At 41.7% G+C, this 27,273-nt stretch overlaps 1 protein-coding gene across 4 annotated transcripts in view; it reads right to left on the reverse strand.

Moving 5' to 3' along the window:
- The window catches only part of wdr7 (WD repeat domain 7), a 105,869-nt gene that overhangs the window by 53,556 nt on the left and 25,040 nt on the right, over positions 1–27,273 (reverse strand). For all 4 annotated transcript variants that reach the window (XM_030742688.1, XM_030742686.1, XM_030742687.1 and 1 more), the window contains exons 16-22: positions 24,928–25,161; positions 24,535–24,828; positions 24,218–24,414; positions 17,771–17,868; positions 7,448–7,566; positions 6,566–6,689; positions 1,246–1,359 (exon numbers count right to left, since the gene is read on the reverse strand). In XM_030742688.1, coding sequence (XP_030598548.1) covers positions 1,246–1,359; positions 6,566–6,689; positions 7,448–7,566; positions 17,771–17,868; positions 24,218–24,414; positions 24,535–24,828; positions 24,928–25,161 — 1,180 coding nt within the window. The remainder of the gene's footprint in view (positions 1–1,245; positions 1,360–6,565; positions 6,690–7,447; positions 7,567–17,770; positions 17,869–24,217; positions 24,415–24,534; positions 24,829–24,927; positions 25,162–27,273) is intronic.

Below are 27,273 nucleotides of genomic sequence, written 5' to 3' on the forward strand. Positions count from 1 at the left end.
GCTCAGAGTCAGTGAAGCAAAACACCTGAATTCAGCTGCACATATATGATAAATGACCTCCCTTCATTTGAATCCTCAAACACTGGAGACGTTCACCAGGAAGAGGAAAGTCTCAAGAGGTCAAAGCTACAGCAACATGTGAAATATGTCGAACAGTTTTACTGTTTGACACGTTTCAGCTCGCGGTCTGCAGCAGCTGTCAGAGCAAACCAGGGACGCTTCTGGAGACTGAGTGGTATTCACGAGTATTTAAGATTAATGTTGTGCTGAAATTTGAATGCGCACACACACAATGTCAGCTTAGGCTGCAGAGTGTGGTTAACTTTAGCTTCTTTCTTTCCTTGCAGGTCAGCGTCCACATGGTGACAGGTTACCATTCCCGCCACAGAGAGAGAGACCGGAACGCTGCTGTTAGGGCTGCAGCCCCGGCTAGTGGAGGGTGGTGTAACATCTTAAGGTGTGACCACACAGGAAGTGACCATCAGTTAATAAAACTACCACTGCAGCAATGGGCCCATCCCGACTGTCCTAATATTTTTTAGGTTTTATTTAATGTGTTAAATGTGTTTTGCTTTCAGCGCACTGATACTGAGGTTTCTCACGTGTCATCCACACATTGCTGGAGAGCTGTCGGCCATAATGGACACAACAACCACCGGTTGCTGGAAGAAAAATGGTGCATTTCCTGACTGGCTGTCAGTGGACAAAACAGTTGTCTTTTGGATTTTGGACATGCAGTCCTTTGTCTCTGACTTTCATTTATTTTTAACAAACACGAGCCCCTAAAAACTACTCCATGTTTTCTCCGTCTCTCCGTGCCCATATTAGGGAGATCCCCTCCCTGTGACATCATATAGATCCAAGTGTAGAAAAAAAGTCTTTAAAAGCAGTCTTCAGTCTGAGGGTTTACTTACCGCATTATTTAAAACTTTGACCATTTATAATACGATTGGAACATTACATATACATAAAACAAGGAAAAGCATCATCAGTCCACTTTATAATAAAACACATCCTATTTGATCTTGTTAGGACTTCAGTCGTTTTCCCATCATATCTGACTCAGTGTAAACGATTTATTTAGTTACACATTTACAATCTGAGGAAACTTCATGAGACTGCGAATGTGTAAATCAGGACAACGACCAAACAAAGTACCAGCTCAGAATCCACGAGGAGCTTCACTCTGTGCCCTTTAATCCTTTCTTCCTCTCCTTAGAGCTCATAACAAATTTGCCCTCCTACCTGCTGTGATGTCATCATCGGTGACGTCCATTTCCTCCTCAGGAGCCTTGGTTTCTACCGGCTGAGCCTCGGGTGGAGGCGGAGCCGGAGGGGAAGTCTCGGTGTTTGTCCCAGCTGAGGAGGAAGAGGGAAAACAGTTCTGTTAAAGCTACTGGAGAGCGATCATTCAAAGAATCCAGGTGATTCTGTTATAGCTACAATTTACACATCGTTCCTAAACACATCGTATTTGGGCAATTATGAAGTTACTGATTCAAAAAGAACAGCTAGAAGGACGAACTCTGAATCTGATTCCATCATTGTTGAGTAACTAAAAACGATTGTTAGATTTAGGCTATTAAATATAACAGTTTTATGACTAAAAACTACCTAATCAGTTAGTAAAAACGACTCCATTAGATCAGTCTGTAAACAGTATTTATTAGATTTAAGCAATGAAACTACCGTTAAATCTAGACTTAAAGTGTTCTAGGTTATGGGAATAAAAATGACTGTTTATGGTTAAACAAACACACAATGCAGGCAACAAACAAACCAGTCACAAAAAGTTAGTTTCAGATTCCCGCCGGCTAACGAAAGTGTGGATGAACATGAACAAACGGGGTTTCTGTGACCGTTTCACAGTTCGCGGTGACACCAGACTCTCTCTCATGTGACCAACCATCAGGTAATGATGTGTGTGTTTGTGTGTGTGTTTGTGTGTCAGGATGCTCTTCGCCCCAATTTTCTGTTCTGGTCCTCATTGTTGTTATCATCAGGTTAACTGCCCTGTTTAAGCAACAAATAAAGGCTTATTGGACCTCCTCGGAATAAAAAGAATTAATGGAAACACACACACACACACACACACGCACACACCTTCTTGTATTTAGTGTTTTAATTTAGCTCTTATCTCTCTGTTGGCAATTAAGAGTGGCTTTTCATTAGCAGCCGGCACTAATGAATGGCACAGTGTTAATGAATGAAGCGGCTTAAGGTAACAGAGGCGGCACGGGGCTAATCTCTGGGAAAACTGCCTGCTTAATGAATTACAGAAACTCACACTTATCAGAGCACGCCTGCACAAAACACAAGAAGTGTATTTGTGTATGTGTGTATTTCTTTCAGAAATAAAATTTTAAATTTTAAAAAATAAGAAAAAATAACATCGCGTGGTTTCATAAGGCGTCCTCAGTACACCAATGAAATAAACTGTAATTACACTGTGTGATAATTACATTGATTAATCTGGGTTAACATGTGCTTCATGTTCCAATTAACCTGCTCTCTCTCTCTCTCTCTCTCTCTCTCCCTCCCTCACACACACACACACACACACAAACACACACACTCCTACCTGACAGCTCGACATAATGACTCTGTATCACACACACGCATGCACGCACACACTGACAGAAGGCCAATACACAGCCCGGCAGCTGATTACTTGTCTCTAACATTAAAGTGATAAAAACTTAATTGGATTTAATTAAAACATAACTGATGTTTTACTGTGAATGGGAAAAAAAGGCCGTCTGAGGCTGAGATACCGCTCGCTCACACCTCAGATAATCCAACATTTCCAAACATGGAAAGCCCAACGTGCACAAAGGTAAAGATAAACTCAGCAACTCCAACCTGGAAGCTAAGTCTACATTTTATATCATCTCAAAGAGTCAATGATGTCACAGTGGTTACATCCATCTTTTATATATAGTCTCTGGCCCTCGAGGCTGCCGCTCGGTCTCAGCGTGGCCCAGTTCTTATGTCCTGCATCTCCAACACACACACACTGTGCACACCAGCTGGGCCTATAACGTATAACTCAGCTGCCCTGGTTGGAAGAATGAGATCCAGGAGGTGAGGGAGAAGAAGAAAGAGGAGGATGAGGAGAGGGGAGTGGAGGAGGGGTGGATAACATGGGGGAGGAGGAGGAGGAGTTCTGCCCTGCTCCAAGGTCAAGCTTGTCATGTCAGCCATGACACATTGCTCCCAGCATGCCTTGTTAACCTCCAGGACCTCCTCCTCTTGTCCTCCTCCTTCTCCTCGTTTCTTCTGTCTGTTGCTCCCTGTACTCCTGTTTGAAACCTGCACTTCCTGTTCTTCACAGCACAGCAGGAGCTCCTCTTTCTCAGCCTCCCTTTCAGTGCAGTTTCATATTATTTTAGTTTTATATTATTTTAAGAGATTCGTCTTAAAGAGGATCAACGAGGATGACTGGAATATTTTATTTCAGATTTTGTTTTATATAAGCTGAAGAAAGAGTTTCATCTTCAGCCTTCGACTGTTTCTGCTTACTTTGAATCAGTGTTTATAGATGATAAGAAGAAAAAAGAAAGGAAAAAAGGTGAATGAAAGACAAAAAGAATGAAGATGGGAAGAAATGGAATGATGAGGCACACCGGCTCCATCAGATTTACTACTCAGTCAGATTTAGTCAATAAAAACTACTGTGTTAGATTTAGGAAGCAAAGACGACTCCGTCTGATTTAGGGACTAAAAACTACTCAGTTAACGAGCTACGTGGTTAGATTTCTGCAATAATATCTACTTCCCTAAAGCGAGTGGATTAAGTGCAGAGGAAGATGATGTTTGGCTTAAATTTCAAAATACTTCCTATTGAAATAAATTTGTTTCAGAGTCGTGCTGACTGTAACAAAAATACTGCTGATCATGGACACAGTTTTTTTAATGTGTGAAATTATTTTACATTTTCTTGTTTGATTCTGTAATTTACAGATAAAGATTAAAAACAAAGAAAGGTGCAGGAAAGATGAAAGGAAAACAAAAACTGGGGAAGAGGAGGGAAAAAGGTGCAGGATGGATGAAGAGAAAGAGGAAGAAGCAGGGGGGGGTGACGAAGGAGGCAGACTTAACAGCAGCAGGTTGATGAGCGCTTTAAAAAAATCTGGGTGATTGAGGCAGACGGTAAATCAAAGATGGGGACGAGCAGGAGAGAAAAGGGGGAAATGGTGAGTGCTGTTCAGCGATCAAAGAAACAGCTGCTTCCCACATCCACCATTTGACCCTGAAAATTGCATGTGATCATGCGACAAGGAACAAAGCTCAGGGACTTTGGTTAATCAAGTGTGTGTGAATATGAGGTGTGTGTGTGTGTGTGTGTGTGTGTGTGTCCTCTCGCTGCCCAGCCTCACAGCCTGTTTGCTGGACCTCCCGCAGATTTGGAAGATCTGTTTTTTATTGTTTGCTAACAGCAGGTTTGCCACTCGGGGCTTTCCAGATATGACCAGAGCTCCCGGCTGCAGGGAAACAGCTCCACACTGTTTCCGCTGCTTTCTGATGATAAAACTATTTCCCAAAAACAATGAAAAGCTCCACATCATCGCAGCAGTGGTGATGGAGAGGGTGCGGACAGTTCATTTCTCCCTCTGAGTGGAGGTTAACAGCTCCTGTTTTCTTTGTGTTAAAGCCTTTTAAACACTTCCAGGAGAGCTGAAAGGTCAGGCATGGCGGCTGCTGTTTGTGTGTGTGTGTGTGTGTGTGTGTGTGTGTGTGTGTGTGTGTGTGTGTGTGTGTGTGTGTGTGTGTGTGTGTGTTGTCAGGTCGGCTCCCCGCTGCGACAGAGGGACTCAGCTCAGTGACATTTCCTCTGCACTTAAAGCTAATAGATAAATACAGGTGTCTTTCTACCACCCTGTTCTGTGAGCGCAGGTCTCACTAAAGGTCTCATCCCACTGTCATGGACTCAGACTCAGACTCCGACAGTCTGGTCAGAAACATGCAGGAGTAACCTACTGCAGATTGCTTTTAAGGGCTCCTCCTGCTCCTCCTCGCACAAAGGAGCAGATACTGGTCCTGTTACCTGGCTGACACCCATCTACAGCCCTGGATTTTGGATAAGTCTGATGAACATTAGCGGTGCTTAGAAGAAGCCGCAGTCCTTCCTCAGAGGTTAACGTCCTCACACCTGAGAGAATTGTTCATTTATGAAAAACATTCAGATCCAAATTCCTGAGCTGTGCTCTGCTGAAACTGCTAGTCAATCAATCAGCTAATCAATTGGTTTTACAAGGAGCGAGAAGTTTGGGTTTTAAATTCAAAATTACACATTTCTGTAACCAAAGACTGATCCGAGAACAGCCTCGAGGTTCAGAGGACCTCTCCAGGGGATTCAAACACATCTCTGACTTTCCCCTGACATAGATCCAGGATTTCCAGGACCAGCAGGAATCATCTTTCTGCCTGTTCCAGTCCTGCTATGCAGCACGCAGCTCAAATTCAATGACCCTTTAACCTCACTTTCCCCCTCCTCCATCCTCCCTCGTCCCCTGAGGTCACCGGTCCATCACTCTCTCCCCCCCATCACCACCGCCCCCGCCTGCGGTACTGCTGTGGTAACACAACACTGACCGGTGCCCGTTTCCACGGCAACCGTTCCCCTGAGAAACCCCCAGCATCCTCAGCAACCACAGGGCGACTCCCAAACACACACACAGCATTTTAGAGGGCCGTTTCTAGTAAAAGAAGGTGGAGATTCACCTTTCTTCCCATCAGCAGGTCTAACTATAGACGGAGAGGGAGACCAGGGAATAGACAGAGCCGGAGACAGAACGACAAACAGAGAGAGAGAGAGAGAGAGAGAGGGCACTGACGGCTGCAGAAAGAAATGACCAATCAGAGCTGTGGGATTAAAAAAAAAGGCAATATCATCTTCCTACGCAGCTACTGTGAGATATCCGGGAAAAACACGGACACACAAATGACAACAGCTTCAGATGAGTTAGACACGCTGAGCTGTTTCTGAAGTCAAATCAATAAATCTTTGATCAAGTTTAAAAAAAAAAAAAAAAAAAAAAACCCCTACCTTAAAGCAAACTGGCTTTGATTGGCTGCTGCTCTTAGACAGAAGATTTGAGCAGCATGTGAATGTAGCCTCTGTTTCTAAGATGACTGTATTATGGATATCTGCTCTGTGCTTACAATGCACAGCTACTTACTCGTATGTTGGGGTCTGTACACCCAACACACAAAGGGAAAAAAAAACAAAACAGAGGGGACAGCGTCAAAATTCAGCTTGTTGGTCCAGCAAACAACACCCTCTCCTCCTCCACACAGTCCTCATTTATAAAGGGCTCTAAACACCCAAACTTTACAGCAAACTGCTGGATTCTCCTGTTTCAGTGCAGATTAAGACACATCCTTGTTTTTTTAAACATAAAACCCATTCGTTCAGTTAGTTTAAGGACTGCATCTTCCTCACTGAGCCCTCAAGCTCAAGCGGTTGATTTAAGGAAGGAGTCTTAGCACAAAAAGATGCCTGACTAGAAACTGACCGACATCACTGGTTATATATGATGCAAAGCAGAGTTTAGGGACTTACGAGAGCTGACTGCGTCCACGTACTGGGGCAAGTATGGAGCCCACATGTCGATGGTGTCTTTGCGTCCTGACTGGCCGATCCTCCTCAGTTCAGCCAGCAGAAGAGCCTGGGCTGCTTCTCGCACCTAAAACCACAAACACACTAAGTCACTGTCCTTTTCAAAAAAAAAAAAAAACTACTACATTTTATTAGTGTAGTTTTATTTATTCATTTTAGGGACATGCATGTTTAATATGATGTGGGTCCACCCTTTGCAGCTATAACAGCTTCAGCTCTTCTGGGAAGGCTTTCCACAAGTTCAGGAGTGTTTATGGGAATTTCTGACCATCCTTCCAGAAGCACATCTGTGAGGTCAGACGCTGATGTTGGAGAGAAGGCCTGGCTCACAGTCTCCACTCTAATGACCCATTCTTTCACTAACGTTTGTAGAAGCAGTCTGCATGCTTTGGTGCTTGGTTTATACACCTGTGGCTGTGGAGGTGATTCAAACTCCTGAGCCATTTAAAAGAAGGCTTCATAAATTATAATGACCTAACCCCCACTCACTTGAAGGTTAAAAGTGGTCCAAAAGGCACAGACACCAGAATGTGCTAGGATGCCTGTCAAAGTGGCCACACCCCTACATTTTAGCCGTAATAAAATCCAATTAGATGAGGTATTAAAAAAATTCACCTCCTGTATAGATGTTATGAAGGCAAAAACTATCCATAGAAACCAAAAAATATGTTCGTAACAGGCTGTAAACATGTTTATTTCTGCTGTAAAATTAGACTTTTTAATAATGGGAGTCTATGGGGATGGACTCACTTTTGGAGCCAGCCTCAAGTGGACATTAGAGGAACTGCAGTTTCTTTTTTTCCCCCTTGATGGAGTTGTACATACCTCCAGACAGCGATCCTGCCATCGCCTCGCCAGCATCTCCAGCAGCGGCGGTCTGAACTTGTCCAATCCAAGGAGGTCGGGGAGCATCACGCAGTGCATGGCTGCCAGCTGGCTCCAACCTGCACACACACACACACACACACACACACACACACACACACACAGTCAGAAAAAACTACAAGAACCAAGAACACATTAATGTACAAAGTCTCTCTAATGCTGCTGCTGTCACATAAAAACAGTTTTAATAACCATGTTTTTGAAAGCCTTGAAAATAATATCTTTATTTTAAATTATGGCCAAAAGAATATGTTTTTTTTCCCTCAATCTTCTCGAGTCACCCTTGCACAGAAAAAAGTATAAACACATATTTAAATCACCATTTTAGTCTCTGTCTTTAAAAAGTTAGGCTTTCAGTCTTAAAAACATGTTTCCATATGGCAGCATCGATTTCCTCACATCGACTTTGTACTTCAAAGATCACAGTAACGACAATCAAACACAGGATGGGAATATCATCGACAACATTATTTGCAGTCTTGGTTAGAGCAAACATTATTTCTGCTAACCAGAGTCTGTCGGATGGACTTTAAACAGGTAAACAACATATATACAGAAGCCTCGTAACGATACCTTGGCATGATGAATTTAAGTGTGTTACTCAGCTACATGTGGGCTTTTACTTGAGAGCAAAAGAGAAACGCTGAAGCCTTTCAGAACAAACAGATACTAAAAAGCTCCTTTTCTCAGTTGTATGACTAAAACATTCAAAATGTCTTGGTATCGCTTTAAAAGGGCTGAAACGATGGTATATATTCATATTTCAGACCAAACACCAAAGATATAAACACCACCTTTTACACATCTGTGACGTAAACTTTTTATTCGCCGATACTCAACATAAACCAAGCACCTTACTCACATATATTGGCTTAATATATGGTTTCCAGAGGTGATGCATGTCTATGAAATGCTCTTGTGTGATGGACACTGAATGGCTGTTAGGCAGGAAAGAAATTTCATATAAATTTCTTTGCCGAGGGAACCGTGTAAACTTACCTCCATTAATGAAATATCCAGTTATTACAGTAGGGAAAAAAGTTATTACAAGAATACTATGTAGAGGTTGGGGGATAAACGATTTCAAATATTTTCACACGTATTATAACAATTTTGTTTTAACATAGGCAATCAAAACAATTTCAATCGTCAACCTCTACTTGCAAATACGAATCACTGCCTTGCAGAAACATGAATTTGAATCTTTTATTTTTAAAAAAAAAATCTAATTTCCTATTGTTAATATGATATTGCAGAGCCTGCTTCAGTATTTTAATTAAAAAAAAAATCATACTGGACTTTTGGTTTGTGGATTTAGTCAGTTAATTAAGAAACGTAAGACGCTAAATGATCGTATCCATGGGCAATCGTATCATTGAGGTTCACAGTGACCACAAACAACCTCCACAAAAGTCTCCACTGGACATTTTTTAACCCTTGTTGATAACGTCAACTTTTGGAACAAAGCTATGCTTGTCAAGGTCACCTCTCCATCATGGACCAATCAAAAACTCAAATGATTTAACACACTAAAAGAACATTGAGAGAAATGCCCCCCATGCTATCATGAGAGACTTAATTAGGTTTGCTAGAAGAGACCAGAGTTAAAATTGTTTTATTTCACTAATTAATTTTCATTTTTATTTTGAGTTTTTAATTTTTGAAGCATCAAATCCATTTTGGATACACTCATTTCCCACACGTATAATAAAAACATCACTTTGTGAAGGTAGTTGATCCCCAGTCATGTAGACATAAAGTACAAAAGTCTCAAAGTTGGATGTGATGCCAAATTTGACCACACAGATGTATTTGTGGTTTATTTTGGTTAGTTTTCTGAGTACACAATATTCTTTCAGTTTTCATCTAGTTATTTTGATTCCTGTTAAAAACGTTTTTTTTGGGACTTAGGACCCATAATAACCTCAATCAAGGTTTGTATGGTTTTTTTTTTAAAATAATAACATACCTTTCTTAAACTATTAATGACATTGTACATGACGACCAACTTCACCGCATTTGCCATTTACATTTTCAGCCACCTGATACCTGGTCCCAAAATTGCATCAGGAAGGCGATCTGGCACAGATGATCCACTGTGAGCAGCCGAAAGACAAAAAAGCCACTCACAACTACCAGAACCAGCTTCTGTTTTTTTCTTTTGTTTTTTTTAAAACGAAATTTATGACATTTGTTGTAGATATCATAAGATAGCCCATCAAAAATCTGTCTCAAATTTTTATCCAGTGTGCTTAAAACCAGCATTTTATGGGCAAAATTGGTTTTTTTGTGTACTGGAATCAAAGGATGTAAGTATTATTTTATTTTACTTCACTTCTGACATATAATCAAATACCTTGTAGGCAAAACCCAACAATAAAAGTTTGACAAGTTGATCCGCTTCATGTTACCACAAGCACCTTCTAGTTGAGTTGTTGCTGATTGCAGGACAAACTTTAGGACAAGTCTGTGAAAAGGCTTTGAAAGGCCCATGAAAGTGAGATTATGGACACAAAAGTAGCTGCCAGTAGGCACACCCTTTTATATGTGATTTTGAAATATATGCTTTAATTGTTGCTAATACAAACTGGCTGACAACGAAGAAAGTGGTGAGAATCACTGTGTTCCAATCAGGACAACTATTCTACTACTACTAACTCCATTTTTGGTGGCAAACCTTTCTGCAGTTTCTTCTAGTTTCTGCAGGGCAGTGTTTTTGTCTAAACACCTAATGAAATGTAGAGGTAAATTTAGAAAATATTCCTACATGTACCGAGAAGGGCCGTGACGCCCTGAGCATGCTTGCTGTTTCCTATTTGTTTTATTCTACAAATAAAGTTAATCAGCTTTGAAAGGCACTTAATTCCCTTAGAAACCACAAATAAATGTTTGAAAAAGAAAAATCGGAGCACATTCATCGTATATGTGGGAGTGAGAGCAAGCCTCCGTGATAAAATCCAACATCCTGTTTATAAGGGGGGAAAAAAAGTTTATAAAAGAAGGGAAAATAAGTGCTAGGCTCGGAGACTGACACCAGAGAAATTCCAACCACAAGTTCATTTACAAAAAAATTAAGAAAATCCTTAAATCATTAATGCACAGTGTTAGTTAGAATTCAGTTTTCCGTTTTTTTTCCACACAATTTTCCATAATGCATCTCTCTTTAAAAAAAGAGAAAAAAAGTCTGAGGTGGGTGTGCTGGAAGACAGCTAAAATTCAAGCAAAGGTAAAAAAAAAATGTATTAATTTTATTGATTTGTGCATTTTGTTTTATGTTTTTAATCTCCCCAGTGAAACATTCAGGTGGAAATAGCAAGCATGCAAACAGCACAGAGACGCCAGAACGTCACGACATGTTGACAGACAGGTAGAGACAGCAGAAACAGGGCAGGATTGTACAGTACTGCCAACAGTTGGAATAAAGAGACGAGCCTGAGACATAAGGACTCACGTCAGTGCACGCTCAACTCTGTCAGTTCCAAACAACAGTAAAGTCAGTCTGTTTGCAGATGATACCACTATTTTTCTCACCAAATTTAGGTTTTAAAGCTGCTAACATTTTAGGCTGTTCCAACAGCTTTTTGTGTAATATTTCATGCTTAGAAATCATTAAATTTGTAGCAGATTGCATAGTTTGGACCAATTTCCACAAAACTGCCAAATGCAAGGCTCAGGGAAAAGATTACCTCTTACCAGGTAAGCCAGATTTTTCAAATTTAATCTACCTGTTCCTGTGCCAAGAGTTCTGCAGCATTCAGATTAAATTAATTCCTTCAACTGACTGGGCTGATAGTGGACTGAACAGGTAAACAGACAGCGCTGTAGACAAAAACAAGGACATGAGACACTGCAAAAAACAACAAAAAAAAAAAACTGGAGCTAGGCACTTTAGATGAAATTCCAACACTGGCTGCAGGGGAAAACCAGGACTGATGCAAGAGAAGAGAAATGTGGTGACAAGATCCAAGATGAGGTGAGAGATTATAATCACAAAGAGAAAAGTCAAAAGGGGAAAGGGAAGGCAACCAAACAGGGTAGGTCATAGGATAAAAGAAAATAATTGGGGGGAAGACAAAAAGGACAGGAGGCAGTGGAAAAAGATCTAGAAAGCAGGAGATGGCTGTGAGATTGTCCCTAAGTGGTAGCCATCAGTTCAGTCTGTACCTTCATTGACTGAGTGGATGTTATGGGAAGCAGGGCCGGGGCTGGGGGAGCCAGGGGCCCCCTGAGGGAGTCCCCCGGGGGCTCCCGGAGCCCCAGCAGAGGCGGCAGCAGCAGCGCTGGTGTTGGCTGCAGCAGCTACAGCAGCTTGTAAAGGAAGAGGAGAGAAATAGTAAAGAAGGAAAGAACATGTTAGAAAGATATAAATATATTAAATACCCAACAGAGTGGAGAGACAAGCAGTCAGACAGCAGAGAAGAAGAAATGAAGCTACAACAAAAGAACAGCAGAATAAAGGGAAAAGTAAAAGGATAGAAAATAACAATTGCTTTTTAAAATAAATGAATTGTACTTGAAACTATGCAAATAAAACATCAATTTCAAATCATCTTTGGTAAACAAAGAGAAACAAGAAAATGGCCTTAAAAATCAAAAGATTACAGATAATGGATGCTAATGTTAGTGTTTAGCTAGTTCCAATTTCCCATTATAGTTATAGAAATTTAACAGGGTGCTTTAAAAACTTAAAAATAGAAGCTTCCAATTATTTATTAGAGATTATAAAGATGTTTTAACTCTGTGTGAATATCAAAATAAAAACTACCAGTTAGAGATGCCCATAGCTGTGTCTGAGTTTAAATAAATAAATAAAAAATAAATCCCTAAATAATTACATGAATTCACCCGGGTGCTTTTAAAGCTCACTTTTCAGAATAAAAGCTCCAAGATACTAATGGAAATCTAACACAATGCTCTGAATTCTCCTTATTTATAAAAAGAAAAAAAACAAACAAAAAAAAACATTTACTGGATGTGATCAAGATGCTCAAAAACAATGAGATTCTAAAAATAAATGCCACCAGTTACCTTTAGAAAGTTATTAGGATAACCAAAGCTATGTACAATTTTCAAAATAAACCACCTATGCCTGGACACAATTTTACAGCTAGCTATAAGAAAGAGTAAAAAAAAAAACAAAAAACAAAAATAAAAGCAAACATGGCGTCACATAAGTAATTGCAAGAGAAAAAGTTATTTGAGAACAAAAATTAATAAAAAAATTAAGTCAGAGCAGATTATAAAAAATGATAAATATTAAATGTATAAATAAAAAGACTGAAAAACTGGCACATAACTGTCAAAATAAAAAACACAAGAGAAAAAGACACTTAATTTCCCAGCAACCATTTTGTAGAGTGATTAAAACACTATCTAAGCAACCCACAGCTACAGAAAGGTTTCAGACTGCAGTAAAATTTCATTAGCCCTAACCAATTTGAAACAATTAAACTCCAAACATTATCACAGTACAGCAAGTAGGTAGGTAATATTTTTATGTACCCATTCCAATTTCAAAAATTTTATGTACTAAAACCACAAACCTGAAACCTTTAAACTATGGGGATCAAATGGCACTAGCCAAAGTCACGCCGTAAACATAACCTGTTCATAACGAAATACATTTTTAAAAAACATTTATATACATTCACAACAGTCCTTAGCTAAGCAGCAAAATGCAACAGGTACACATTTACAAACTCTTGATAAAGTTCAGGTAGCACAGAGGAAACATGAAGCACAGAGACAAAGGAAACAGAGCAACATTAAATCAGTAGAAAAGCAGAAAGAAAAAGAGAAACAGTGAAGGGAAAAAAACCCCCGTAATACAGACTGAATGGAAGTAAGTGAAAAGATACTAAAGAGAGTGGTGTTTGTGCAGAGAACAGGCAGCAGGCTGAAGCCATGCAGTGAGCAATGAAAGGAGAGAGAGGAAGAGGAGAGCGGGGAGAAAAAAAGACCGAAAGAGGAAATCATCAGTTTGAGTTAAGTCAACAGCAGTTTGCCAGCACATGAGGAGCTTTCAATATTTATTTTGACATCTTAAATCAGTATTAGGTGGCAGGCCACCTGCTGAGCCTTGCAGAATGAGTTTAATGTTGGTGCCACATCATAAAATACTCGTGTATGCAGATGATACAGTACTAATTATGTCTAACCTGAATATTTTTGAAAGACACAAATCTAAGAGAAAATATTTAAATATAATATGAAAAGAAGGAGGAGGAGGAGAAGAAAAAGGTGAAGGAAGGAGGAGGAAAATGATAAAAAGGAAGAAGGGAACAAAAAGGAGAAAAAAAGGTGGAGAAGGCAAGAAGAAGACAAACAAGATGAAGGAGGAGAAAAGGGGGAATATAAATAAGAAACAGCATTAGAAGAATAAGAACAAGATGGAGGAAGAGAGGCAGAAAAAAGAAAGGAGAAGAACACAGAGGGGGGGGGGGTCAAGGAGAAGAAGAGGGAGAGGAAGAAAAGATGGAGAGGTGAGAGAAGGTTGAGAAGAAGAAGCAGGTGAAGAAGAAGAAGGAAAAGGGGAAGAAGGACACGGAGAAGAAGAAAAAGAAGCAGAAGCATAAAGATCAAGATGACGTCTAAAGAGATGTACTTATATTATTCAGTTTTTAGCCTTACAAACTCAGGGAGTGTAACCTCCGATGTTTAGGCCTTATCGGTTATGAAAAAGAAAAGCAACCAGCACAATCTGCACAATCTGGAGAGACCACATACTACCAGTGACCCAATCCGATCCGTGCGTTTCCATTATGTTGCATCAGTTATTTATAGTACGAAGGTAAAATTCTACAATTCTTCATTAAATAAATTTATTGTATCAAAAAGAAAAAGTGAAAGAAATAAAAGCCTTTACTCAGTATTAGCATGAGTGCTAAATAGTTTTTTGTTGATGGAAAATTTGGGACAAAGACAAAAAAAACAAACAGTAAAATAAAGACAGAATTTGAAAACTTCTTTGCATTTTGTGGACATGATTATAAAATACCAACTGCAGGACGTTGTTGGGGCGGGTGGGTCTTTAAAATGATGTGTGGACTCCCTGCTCTCTCTGTTCATCTCTCTGCTTTGCTGGAGTATATTAGAGGGGCCTCCTCATTTATTTCCATGTGAAAAGAGAGCAGGGTTAACAGCACTGCTCTTCTTCACAAAGCCTCACACACACACACACACACACACACACACACACACACACACACACACACACACACACACACACACACACACACACACACACACGCCACGCAGGAGTAGCTGGCTGAGCAGAGGTCACGGCCGAGCGTTCCCTCTGAATGGCGGTGAATAGGCGTGTGGCGTGAATAAGTCCACGCGCTTGTCACGCTTGGCCTCCATTAAGGCGTGACAATGGCACTGAAACCCCGCCTCCACCAAACACCCGAGGGTGCCACTTATAGTACACGCTTGTGTGTGCGTGTGGACCTGATTTTTAGCAGTGTGTATTTGTAGGTATTGAAGCTGTTGCAGTGTGGTAGGTAGATGTGTGTGGGTGGGGTGCAGGCAGATGGTGACGGCTGGTTAAAACATCCCCTACAGTGAAGCGCGGCAGAGAGAGAAAGACTCTGCAAAGAAAGGCTCTAAACTTCTACATTTCTTCTTCTTTTTCCCTCCTTTAGATGTTTGGTCATCTTGTGGTTGGATACCAAAGCTGCAGAGACACCACGTGGAGACGCAACAGAATATGTTATAGTAACATTTTCCTGGGATGCACAGAGGATGCGTTCACCAGCTTCAAATATGAGGCATTTACGATTACACACTGGCATTAAAAATGTACATATTTGACTGTTTTCTGCTGTTTTACAGTGGTTAATGTTTGATTAATATATGGGTCGATTTAGGGAATAATGGGAATATTATGAGAATATTGAACCAGTTAATAACTGAGGACTAAAGTAGGATCTATACTCCTACAGCACAGGGACATCATAACATCATAAACTCCATGCAGCCTGACATGCATCTCACTAGAAATTTAACTAAACTTGAGTCAGGAGGTGGAGCGGGTCATCTACCAGGGATGGCATGATACCAGAGATCTGGCAGTACATGGTATCAATCAATACCAGTAGAATCACACAATTCTTTGTCATTTATTTAAAATGCTATTTTATTTTGTTGACAAGAGACTAAAGTGTACCCTGCCTCTCGCCCCATGTCAGCTGGGATAGGCTGTAAGAAAGATTATACCTGAAGATGTTACCGTGAACTGAAACGTATTCAACATATCTGGATGCCCGTTTAGGTGCTTCATTAAACTGGAGGTATTTCCTCCCTTGGTCTGAAAAACATCATAACATTGTTATACTAAAGAAAAACCAGGTACCATTAGATTTTCAGATTTGTGGTACTGAATGGTACTGTAAGCATCAGTTCTGGTGACCTTCATATCATCTACTAATTGGGAGATCAGTGGTTTGAGCCACAGCTCCCCAAGTCTGCAGGCCAAAATACTCTTGGGCAATAAGCTGAAATCCTGAGCTGCACACATCAGAGAGTGTGTGTGTGTGTGTGTGTGTGTGTGTGTGTGTGTGTGTGTGTGTGTGTGTGTGTGTGTGTGTGTGTGTGTGTGAGAGAGAGACGTTTGTATTAAGAAAGCACTGAGCGCTTCAAACCTCCTGGAAGAAAACAGATGAACTCAAAGACGGTAAAAGGCCGTTTCCACCTCCAACAGACAGAGTTCATCCAAATTTGCGTCTGTAGTGAATGACTAAGTAGTTAATGTGTACAGACCATCCCCTGCACTTACTGGACAGGCAGCTGAGCGCTGCTGCCACAAACACAGACACAGAAAATCTTTGCTTATTGTTTTATATTTAGGTTTTGATTTAGTGAGCTCTTCACTTTTTCCTATGTTACTGAGCTCCTCTTGGGATTTTTTAATTTTTATTTTGAGGCACATTTATTGTTTTTCATGTTTTAGCTGGTACAACACAGTACTTTCCCAACTTCCAGGATAAATAAAGTTTCTTATACACACAAGAAAAAAAAATACTATTAGAGATACTCTCTCTACCTGCACACTGAGGTCTGATGGTTATTTCAGAAATGGTGACACCATTTCTGCATTTTTTTTAAGGTGCTGATGCTGACACTTACCTGCTCCTGCTGCTTTTTACCTCGTTCAGAAGTAAACCACCTGCCTAACCCAGAAATCCCGGGTTAAACCTGAATTGAACTTGCTAAGCCCCAAATCTGGCGTTGTACTGCAGGTCTCAGCTCCTGCAAGTGAGTCCTGTTAACAGTAACAAGGACTTGAAGGAGAATCAGGAAGTGGGAATCTGGGATGGAGGGAAGTTGCACCTGAAAATGTTTTGTTTTTTCACACCTGTGCTGTTTGAAACAACCAGACTAAAACCACCTCCTCCAGTCTCAGTCCGGTTCCAGACGAACTCCAGAGTGGTTCATTTGAGGTGAGAATGTAATCTGATCTTAATCTGACCCATTTTTAATCTAAACATAACGTAACCATGGTTTGTATTCTGGGATGCAGCACAGTACACAAACTGTAACCGAGGACTCGTTCGGATGAGCAACAACATGTGCAAATTCTCCATATTACCCAGTGTTGTTCTTCCTGTATTTACGTTTGTCGCTCAGGTCCGAGACATCCAGATAAAAAGCAGACTGAACGTTCTCGTGCGGTTTTCTCCAAAGCCACAGGAACAAGCTACAAGTTTACACAATCACTGACTCGATCAAAGCAAAGCACAGGATTTTAGTGCAAACACTGCAGAGATCCGCTCTAATTCACAGAGCTATCAGAAGAGAGGTCTTTCTAACAAATACAGATCATTTTAGGCTTTTGAGCTAATCTGTTTTTTGTGTTCATGGGGAATCTCTGAACTTGTGGCGACAACTGAGCCAAAGAAAAACCCTTCAAAGCCATTAAAGCAAAGCACTAACCCCCATACAACCCCTATGAGAGCACAGCCTGAGTTTACCCAGCATCAGACGCTGTCTTTCATGGGTCAAATTCATTTCCAGAGAACCCAGATGCAAAGCTGCAATCATATGTTTGCACTCTGAAGTTCAACAACTCCAGGAGAGCCCTTTAAAGACCTGCTGACCTTGGAAACAACAGCAGCTTCCTCCTGTGATATTTTTGTTTCTTTTCTTTAACCCTCGGTGGGCTTTATTGCCGCTGGGCTGCATTATCAAACCCCACCTCCATCCTTCCCTCCCCGCAGGGCCCCAGGGGTGTTCGAAGCGAGCGCCACCTCCTTTTGTAGTTACCTTGTTTGATCTGGGCCTGTAGCGCCGGGTTGGAGGGCTGAGGGGGGGCAGCAGGCGTCCGGCGAGGAGTCTCCGGGGTTCCTCCTGGTCTGGGAGGCCTGGAGGAGGATCACAAAGAGGGGGCATGAAATATTAAAGCAGCAGGGAGCAGCGAGATGGGCCGACACACACACACACACACACACACACACACACACACACACACACACACACACACACACACACACACACACACAGAAACATGCATTCATAAAAAAAAAACGGAGCTCACACAACCAAGACTATTTCTGTTTCCTGAAACCAGCTAGTTTTGTGTGTGTGTGTGTGTGTGTGTGTGTGTGTGTGTGTGTGTGTGTGTGTTTTCAGGCTCCAGCCTATTGAATTTTGGTTGGAGGACACAGTCCTCTGCAAACAGACTGGAGGCGTCTAACTTTCAGAGACACACAAACACTTCCAATACAATAATCCACTGGGTGATCAATACCAGTTGCCTCCTAAGAGGGCAGGACAGTGGTCACAAATCATAAAAACGAGATTAACATTTGTCTTGCTTCAAATATCGCGGCCTACGATACTCGCTGTGCTTATGATAGTTTGAAGAAAGCTGGAAAAAATAAAATAAAAAGCTCTTTTCATGCATGCTCTGAAACCAGATGTGCTTAAGAGGCAAGGTTATTTATAGTGAACTACAGCAAAATCAGTGTTCAACATAACATTATCCACCAGGCCAGTAAATCAGACTTTACTCAGAAAAGCTGCCTTTAGCCATAATAATATAAATCTAAATAAAAAATTAGTAATTAAAGCTTTTTAGTTTCTTTTTCATTTTACTGTGTTGTCGCTGGAAGCAGCTAAAAAGATTCTTTTTTCATATTTAAATGCAGACAGGTGTTTCCTCAAATTTTAATGTGAAAATACTGAATTTTTTTTGAGGGGTGGGCATTCAAACAGGATGCTTTACTGAGGAAACTGGTTGATAGAAATATCACTGCCCCAAACAACCAACAGCTGGCCCTTCCTCCCCTTCTTGCTCCCTTTAGGGGTCGCCACAGTGGATCATCTCATCTCGATCTATCCCTGCCATCTTCCTGTGTCACACCAACCCTCTGCATGTCCTCCACGATCCATACTGAACCTCCATTGTCCAGTATATTCACTCTCCCTCTTCTGCACGTCCATTTCAGCCTGTTCAACTTTATCTTGAAACCACTTGGTCTGAACTGCCTCTCTGAGGCATTTCTAATCTTGTCTTAACAGCTTTAACGGTGCCATCTTTTTTTTTTTTTTTTTTTTTAAACTGGCTCTGGACAATCGGTCACATTTGACCCCTAAAACTGAACTTTTAATCAGAGTTTAGCATTGAGTCAGGTAAGCAGCAGAGAGGGACGTTAATCAGTTTCAGCTGCTTTGGTCTTAATAAAATTAACAGGTGCACTAGAGGGGCAACAATGAGACAGCCCCCAAAACACGAATGGTTTTACAATTGGAGGACACTCACATTTTATCGGGTTTTTTTCCTCACTAGTTCTGCATTTGGCTAAGATCAGTGTCACTGCTGGTAGCATGACGCCATACCTGGACCCTACAGAGGCTGCACAGGTAGTCCAACTCCTCCAGGATGGCAAATCAATACATACCATTGGCAGAAGGTTTGCTGTGTCTCCCAGCACAGTCTCAGAGCAGATGTTAAAGGGTCTGGAGAAGCTGTGGAGAAGGTTATGCTGCCTGTAACATCGTTCAGTTTGATGGTGGGTCAGTGATGTCTGGGAAGGCATATCCATGGAGGGACACACAGACCTCTACAGGCTAGGCAGCAGCACCCTGACTGCCATCAGGTATTGGGATGAAACCCTTGGACCCACTGTCAGACCTATGCTGCTGCAGTGGGTCCTGGGTTCCTCCTGGTGCACGACAATGCCAACCTCATGTGGTAAGAGTATGCAGGCAGTTCCTGGAGGATCGACCAATTGATACCACTGACTGGCCCCCACGTTCACCTGACCTAAACCCAACAAGACACCTCTGGGACATTATGTTTTGGTGCATCTGACCTAAATCCAGGTTGCACCTCAGTCTGTCCAGCAGCTCAGTGATGCAGTGGTCTGGATCTGAGAGGAGATCCTCCAGGACACCACCCATCATCTCATTAGGCGTGTATACAAGCACGTGGGGCCACACAAGCTACTGAGCACCATTTTGACCTGCTGTAATTACATTTTCTCAAAATGTCCCAGCCTGCTGCATCATTTTTTCCACTTTGATTTTCAAGGTGTCTTTTAATTCAGCCTCTGTAGGTTGATAATTTTCATTTTCATCAAACAATGTGGCATCCTTTCATTCCTAACATTACCCAGGCCATATCAGCATACATATGCAGGGGATCTGATGTGTTTGCAGAAGTGTTCCTTTAATTTTTTGAGCAGTGTAGGTGTGAAAAACATTTTAGTTAATATTTCTTCCCATTAAAATGGTAACCAATAGCAGACATCTCCACAGACTGGTGAAAGGCAAATAAAAGTTATTCAAAATTGGATTAAGGAGAAACTCTTTTATGGGGAAGAAGGAGCAGCTATGAATCCTATTCATAGACTTAGACTAAACCTCATTCGGGTGATTTTCTTAATCTAAGTCAGTCTCGTCTCAGGGAGTAGCTGAAGCCATCAGCAAAGGCAGGTGGAGGAGCTGCTGTTGGGGTTGTTGTGAGGAAAGTCTAAGAGTTCAGAAGTAGTTCTTTTCAAACTCCAGCACACAGAGAGGAAGCTTTTCCACCGTCATAAATGTAAGATGAGAAACATGAAAAAGCCAAAACCCAAAACAACTTCAAATATTCACAACTGCTGTTCTGCAGTGTCGAGGTGGAGACAGCCAGAGAGAAGATCCTTGTTTGAGCTTCATAAAGAAGTCTTCAGCTTCTGTTTGTAGCTGCACAATCACCTCCTCTGATCTGGACATACCACAGAAGAAGAGTTCCGGGCTTTATGTGAAAGTAATAAACTTCTCTGGAAAGTTTTCAGGCTGTGTATCATCTTTTGTTCTTCTGCTTTTTTCCATGTTATAGTTGCCATTTTCTGCTCACTCCTGACTGGATCTACCCCACCAAGTTTGATTTAATTTCTTACTCAGAAAGTTAATCATAACAGAGTGACATTATCAATATCACCAATGACATGATACAGTGGCAGCTGTAGTCAAACAGACACAAACACTTGAAAATGAATGGAAATTGGCTAATAGAGACTCAACACAAGGATGGGGCTTTGACTTAATTCTGACTTTTAAATCCAGCCATCACTTTTCTTCTGCTTATTGGAATTTGGGTCACAGTGGCACCAGGCTAAGCAGGGCAATTCAAGACATCCTTCACCCCAGAAGCATTTTCCAGCCTGTTCTTTGGGAACCCCAGGTGCTTCCAGCCCAGATGAGAAATGATTGACCTCTAAAACATGTTCTAGTTTCAGCATCTGTGAGTCCACTAGAGTTTCTTGATCCAAGTGATGCAAATTTCATTATCAGACATGAACGCTACGCTCCCTTCGGTACCAAACGACCACTTTCTAATGCTAATGGGTGCGCCGTTAGCTAAGTGTGACGATTACGATCTGTTCCAGTAGCTAGCAGTGGAAATTCTCAGCCGGGGGATCAGGCACTTGCTAGAACCCTGAGTCATGACAGGCAGAGTTAGATTTGAATTAGATCTGGCAATGTAGAATGAACAACTGAAGCAACTACCAATGGCAGAGTGCACTAAAATGATGAAACTGGAAACATACAGCGATTAGTTTGCCACCCATGGTTTGGCTGCTAGTTGACATAAAGGCTCTGGTTACATAGGTGACACTCTTATAAGTTGATGGGGTTTTAGACATGCCTGTAAGGACTTCAGATTTGATTTGTGACTTGGTCTGACGAGATCTGAGGGGTAACGTCAAGCCATCATGACTGACTTTAAACTAAACTTAGATTATACCCAAGTCTGACATCGAGGATACCTGGCAGTTGACCTGGATTTCACTTGACTGAGTTCAGAGTTATCTCCAACAACTTAAGACCTTGGACACAATGAACTGCAGCTCTTGGAGCAAAGTCTGATTTCAGACTTGCTTTGATATTGGTTTTAACACTTGACTTAAGTACTCTAAAGTATTCAATAAGTACTTTATTGGTTTTATTCAATAATTATAATTAAAGGGTACCTATTCTGCTCATTCCAGGTCTATAATTTTTGCTTTTGGGTTCTACTAAAGTAGCTTTGCCATTTTATCTTGTATTGGGCCTTGGGGCAGCCACTCAGTTAACCCTCTGTCTGAAATGAGCAGTTTTAGCACCTGTCCCTTTAAGCAAACTTTACTCTAATTGGCTGCCCAGCACAAACAGGTGGTGATCACAGCAAGATCGTATCAGGACATGACTTCATACAGGGCCAAAAGTAAAAACTGACACTGTTATTTGAAACTTTGGCTGTTTATTTATTTATTTCCTCCTTTCCCATAACCAAACCAAGCTGTTGCCTACAGAATACAATCTTAGGAAACTCATTGATCATTTTGTGTCGTGAACTACTTCATGTTTTGTGTTTTTATTTTTGCATTGTAACATCACTTAGATCTGCAACTCTTGAATCACCACATCCCTCCACCCAAGCCCAGCACCCCAAACTGGCTTATTTCATAATGAGTTTGTTTTTTTCCCCCTTTGTCTGGTTTTTGTATTTATTTCCAGTTATGTATCCCCGCTCATGACAGCTAATTTCTGAATTCACAATTTAAAAAAAAAAAAAATTTAAGAGGAAGAAATTAACTTTTATTGTCATAAAATTTATGAATCTTATCCAGGGTAAAATATACATAGGGCAGTAAATAAGCAAAACCCAACAGGTACATTTAAAGCCCAAAAACAAGTAAATTACAGACTGAAAACTGATGAAGGCTGATACAACGCCTCACCATCTCTCTCCCTGTGTTTTTATCATCTCTGACTCTTCGCTGCTCGCTCTGCCTGCAGAGTTATCCTTGAAACGGGGTTGACGGGACGATGAAATGTTGTGTTTGTATTACAGCAGCAGCAGGACCTCGACCTCTGCGTTAAATCTTTCACAGCACAATGAGAGCGCAGACACACTAAATCAACTTCACACACACACCCACACACACACGGTGTGCATGTTCAGGTTGTTATATTGTTTTGTTCAGCTGGAATCAGAAGTGTGTGTTCTCTGCCTGGTAATTCTAGATATAATGATCTTGGGTTTATAAACAGTCTGTATTTAAAACAAATGTATGGATACGTTTTTGTGGGCGGTGCACCCAAGACTTTGTTTTCTGATTGTTTTTAGCTGACGGACAATTGGTGAAAACTGGATTCAAACAGATGAGTTAAAGTCAGAGCTGAAGTGTGAAATTTAACCTGTTAACCGGCCACGTCCCATCTGCGGCGTATGTAGCGCGTTTTATACGGCAGGCTCATTCGGCCAATCACGTTAACTGGCTGCACCAAAATCACCTGAAAAAGCTACGTGACACCCTCTGGTTATTATTGGCTCTGGAAAACCCATTTCTTAACATGATTGGCTGAACGAGGTGTCAATCAAAATGGGAGGGTCTACCCTGCCATATGAAACACACTACATACGTCCCGCGGATGGGACGTGGCCAGTTAGCAGGTTAAATCCTGTAATAGTCGCACGAACGCAGAAAGTGTGTTGAGCTGTTTTGTTTGCTCAACTCGGGCCAGAGGACATATAGGAGACCAAAGCTGCCAAAACATAGTTGCACTAATTAATTTATAAAATGTGACAGTTCAGAAGTTGTAAAAACAAAAAGGGTACATAATTAAACTAATTATGTAAACACAAAAATCACTAATACATCCCATTTCACTAATGCTGGCCTTCATTTTCAATCTTAATATTAATTTACTTATCTAATCTACCACCAATCCAACCATCCATTCATCCATCAATCATTTTATCCACTATACCATACTCCCCTTCATCTGTGCATTCAACCACTTATCCATCCATCTTTCTAATCTTTTATCCATTCACCCATCTCTCATCCAACCATTAATCATTTAACCACTTATCCATCCATCATACCATCCTTCCATCCATCCATGCATTTAACCACTTATCATTCATCCAACCACTGATCCATCCATTAATCCAACCATCCATTTATTTATTCATCTCACCAACATTTATTCATCCATCTTTGTAACCCATCAATTATCAAGCCACCCATCCAGATAAGGAACTCCCGTCATTAAGTCACAAAACCACATCAAGTAAACCTGTCATTGTGTATTGTTTGTGTAAACATACAGCCAACATTCAGACTCATTTTAGCTCTAGTTTGGTCTCAACCAACTCTTCTGACAGAAGAGCTTTTAGAGAGAAAAAGTAAAAAAATTTAAATCATATTCAAGTGTGTGTCTGTGTGTGTTTGCTACCTGGTCGGTGCTTTCTTCATGTGCTCTCCAACGAAGGTGGCATTGGTCATGCCCATCAGAGTGTTGGCCAGTGAGATAACGGACAGGAGGTGCTGCGTGGTGACGGCCCTCGACACACCGTACGTCCCCTTCCCCACAATGTCAGACAGAGTTAGTTTCCGACCCGTTGCCAGGGATAGCTGACGAAGCAGAGACTCCTGGGAAAGGGAGGCAGGTGTTCTCTTATCAACCCGTTAACTTAGCTTTTTGAATGCTTTGTATTTTAAGCTATATCTCCATAGACTCCAATCAGAACCCAGGTGATAACAGACATTTACCTTGAAGGTGGGCAGCATGAGGGACATGTGCCCTCCTCTGGAGATCAGGCCAAAGGAAATGGGACAGTGTGGTCTGAGCATGCCCAGTCGCTCCAGACAGATGGTGTCCAGCTGTTCATTGAGGCCCCAGGCGTGCAGACAGGACATGAAGAGCTTGGCTGTGTCCATTGTCAGGTTGTACTCGAGCAGACTCAGAGACTTCGACTTCTCTTCGCGCCTCCTCATCTCCTCCTCTTCATCCTCATCTTCATCCAGCAGATGCTCCTTAATGGTCTCCTTCATGGTCTCCTTCACCTGGTTTTAAACAAAGATTATTTTACATGAAAAAAAAAATTAATTAAAAAAAAAAAAGGATTGTTTTTTTGGGGTTTTTTTTTTTTTGCTTTTATGGACCTGTTTAAAGATCTTATGGGCCAGCAAGGATCCGCCCTTGTCGGCTCCAGCCTGGCTCTTCTGCAGCGTCTCCGGGGACACCAGCGTGGGGTTCGGTCTCTGGGCTTCCTCCGTCAGCAGCTGGATGATCACCGCCTCCACGTCAAAGAACAGCACGTGCATGTCGGGGTCCGTCAGGTTGGTCTTCATCGCCTGGACCACCAGGGCATTGTGGGAATATTTTGGCAAGTTGCCCTGGTGGAAAGAAAGAGTTCAGTTTTAAATACAAACAGATCCATTACTGGTCGAAAAATGCCAAATATATGAGGCTCTGTAATCTAATGTGTCCACCCGAGAGAACCTAAACAACACTATGAGCTTAAAAATCAATTACAATTGACACAATTCACATTAAATATATTCAAATGATCCTTTGTCAATATAAATTTAATTAAGAAGTTCAAGAGCTCCTCATCAAAAGCTCGTTATTTAAATGGCAAATGACAGAATCAATCATTCACACACACACACACACACACACACACACACACACACACACACACACACACACAGAGCTGTAATTGCCACTAATATTAACACTCAGTTCAATTTTATCAGAAGAGACAGCGGTGTGCATGGATGTGTATGTTGCTTGTTTTCATGTTAATGAGCCGATGACTTCAATTAAACTGTAATCCTGTTAGAGTCCGACTGAGGGAGGAGACGGGAGGAGGTGGTGATTAAGAGAGGGATGAAGAGGGGAAATAAGGAGGGACGAAAAGGCCAAATCTGCATTTTTATCCGCATGTTTTTTTTAACCTTTTGCTTTGCTTTGGAACATAATCTACAAAATAAATTTGTTTTATTAAATAAGACTCATCAGGAAAGTCTTTACTCAGGTCACTGATCAACTGAGCAGAAGGCTCAATTTCCCAGACTTCCAATAACAATCGGACTTCTTTTTCACCCAAATGAGCCGCCCCCGGTGATCGTTATATAAGCTGCACGTTTAAGGCACAAAAGCACCAACTTCACTTTTCAGACCTGGAGTTAAATTCATGGATTTCATGTGCAAGCTTTCATCACGTCGTGTGTATCATTTCATGTGTTACACTGCATCAAATATTTCTTTAAAGATTTTCATAAAGAGAGAAAACATCAGACTCCTGAGAAAAGCTCCATCGCGGTCATTTATGATTTGACAGTTATAATCCTGCCACTTTACCATTACAGCACACCGTGCTGTGTTTCTGCTGTAACGCTGTAAGTTTAAGAAAGTGAGTTTACACAGACTTCCAATTAGGTTATAATGATGACATCATATTATAAAGAGCCAAGATGGCTGAGCTCAAGTGAACCATTTGGAGTTTATTTATTCAATTCAGTCACCGCATACACAACTGTGTACATCACTTTCTAAAGTGATATATTGTACTGTAATATTCATTTTATGACATCTACCTAAAAAGTTTATGTAGGCAGAAGATAAATTTTCTCCACCAAAATTCCTGTATCATGACCAAAGGGGTTATCCTTGTAAATCCATCTTCTTCCACTTATCCAGGGCCGGGTCGCAGCAGCATCAGCAGAGAAGCTCAGGCCTCCCTCTCCCCCCAGTCACCTCCACCAGCTCATCCGGGGGCACCCCAAGGCGTTCCTAGGCCAGCCGAAAGATATAGTCTCTCCAGCATCCTCCCGCCTCCTCCCGGTGGGACATGGCCGGAACACCTCACCCAAGCGGCACCCAGGGGGCATTCTAGTCAAATCCCTGAACCACCTCAACTGGCTCCTTTCGATGTGGAGGAGCACCGGCTCTATTTTGAGCCCCTCCCGAATGGCTGCGCTCCTCACCCTGTCTCTAAGGGAGAGTCCAGCCAGCCTTCTGAGGAAACTCATTTCTGCCGCTTGCATTCCCGATCTCATTCTTTCGGTCACTACCCAAAGCTCGTGACCATAGGTGAGGGTAGGGCAGTAGATTGACCAGTAAATCAACAGCTTAGCTTTAACGCTCAGCTCCCTCTTTAGCATGACAGACCGATGCAGCATCCGCATCACTGCAGACGCAGCCCCGATCAGTCTGTTGATCTCCCGCTCCCTTCTCCCGTCACTCGTGAACAAGACCCTGAGATACTTAAACTCCTCGACCTGGGGCAGCGACTCATCTCTGAGCCGGAGAGGGCACCCCACCCTTTTCCGGCTGAGGACCATGGCCTCAGATTTAGAGGTGCTGATTCTCATGCCAGCCGCTTCACACTCACCTGCGAACTGTTCCACACTGAGCTGGAGGCCACCCCCTGATGAAGCCAACAGGACCGCATCATCCGCAAAGAGCAGAGATGAGATTCTGAGGCCACCAAGGAAGAAGCC

The sequence above is a fragment of the Archocentrus centrarchus genome, chromosome 12, assembly GCF_007364275.1.
Source record: "Archocentrus centrarchus isolate MPI-CPG fArcCen1 chromosome 12, fArcCen1, whole genome shotgun sequence".
Lineage (NCBI taxonomy): Eukaryota > Metazoa > Chordata > Actinopteri > Cichliformes > Cichlidae > Archocentrus > Archocentrus centrarchus.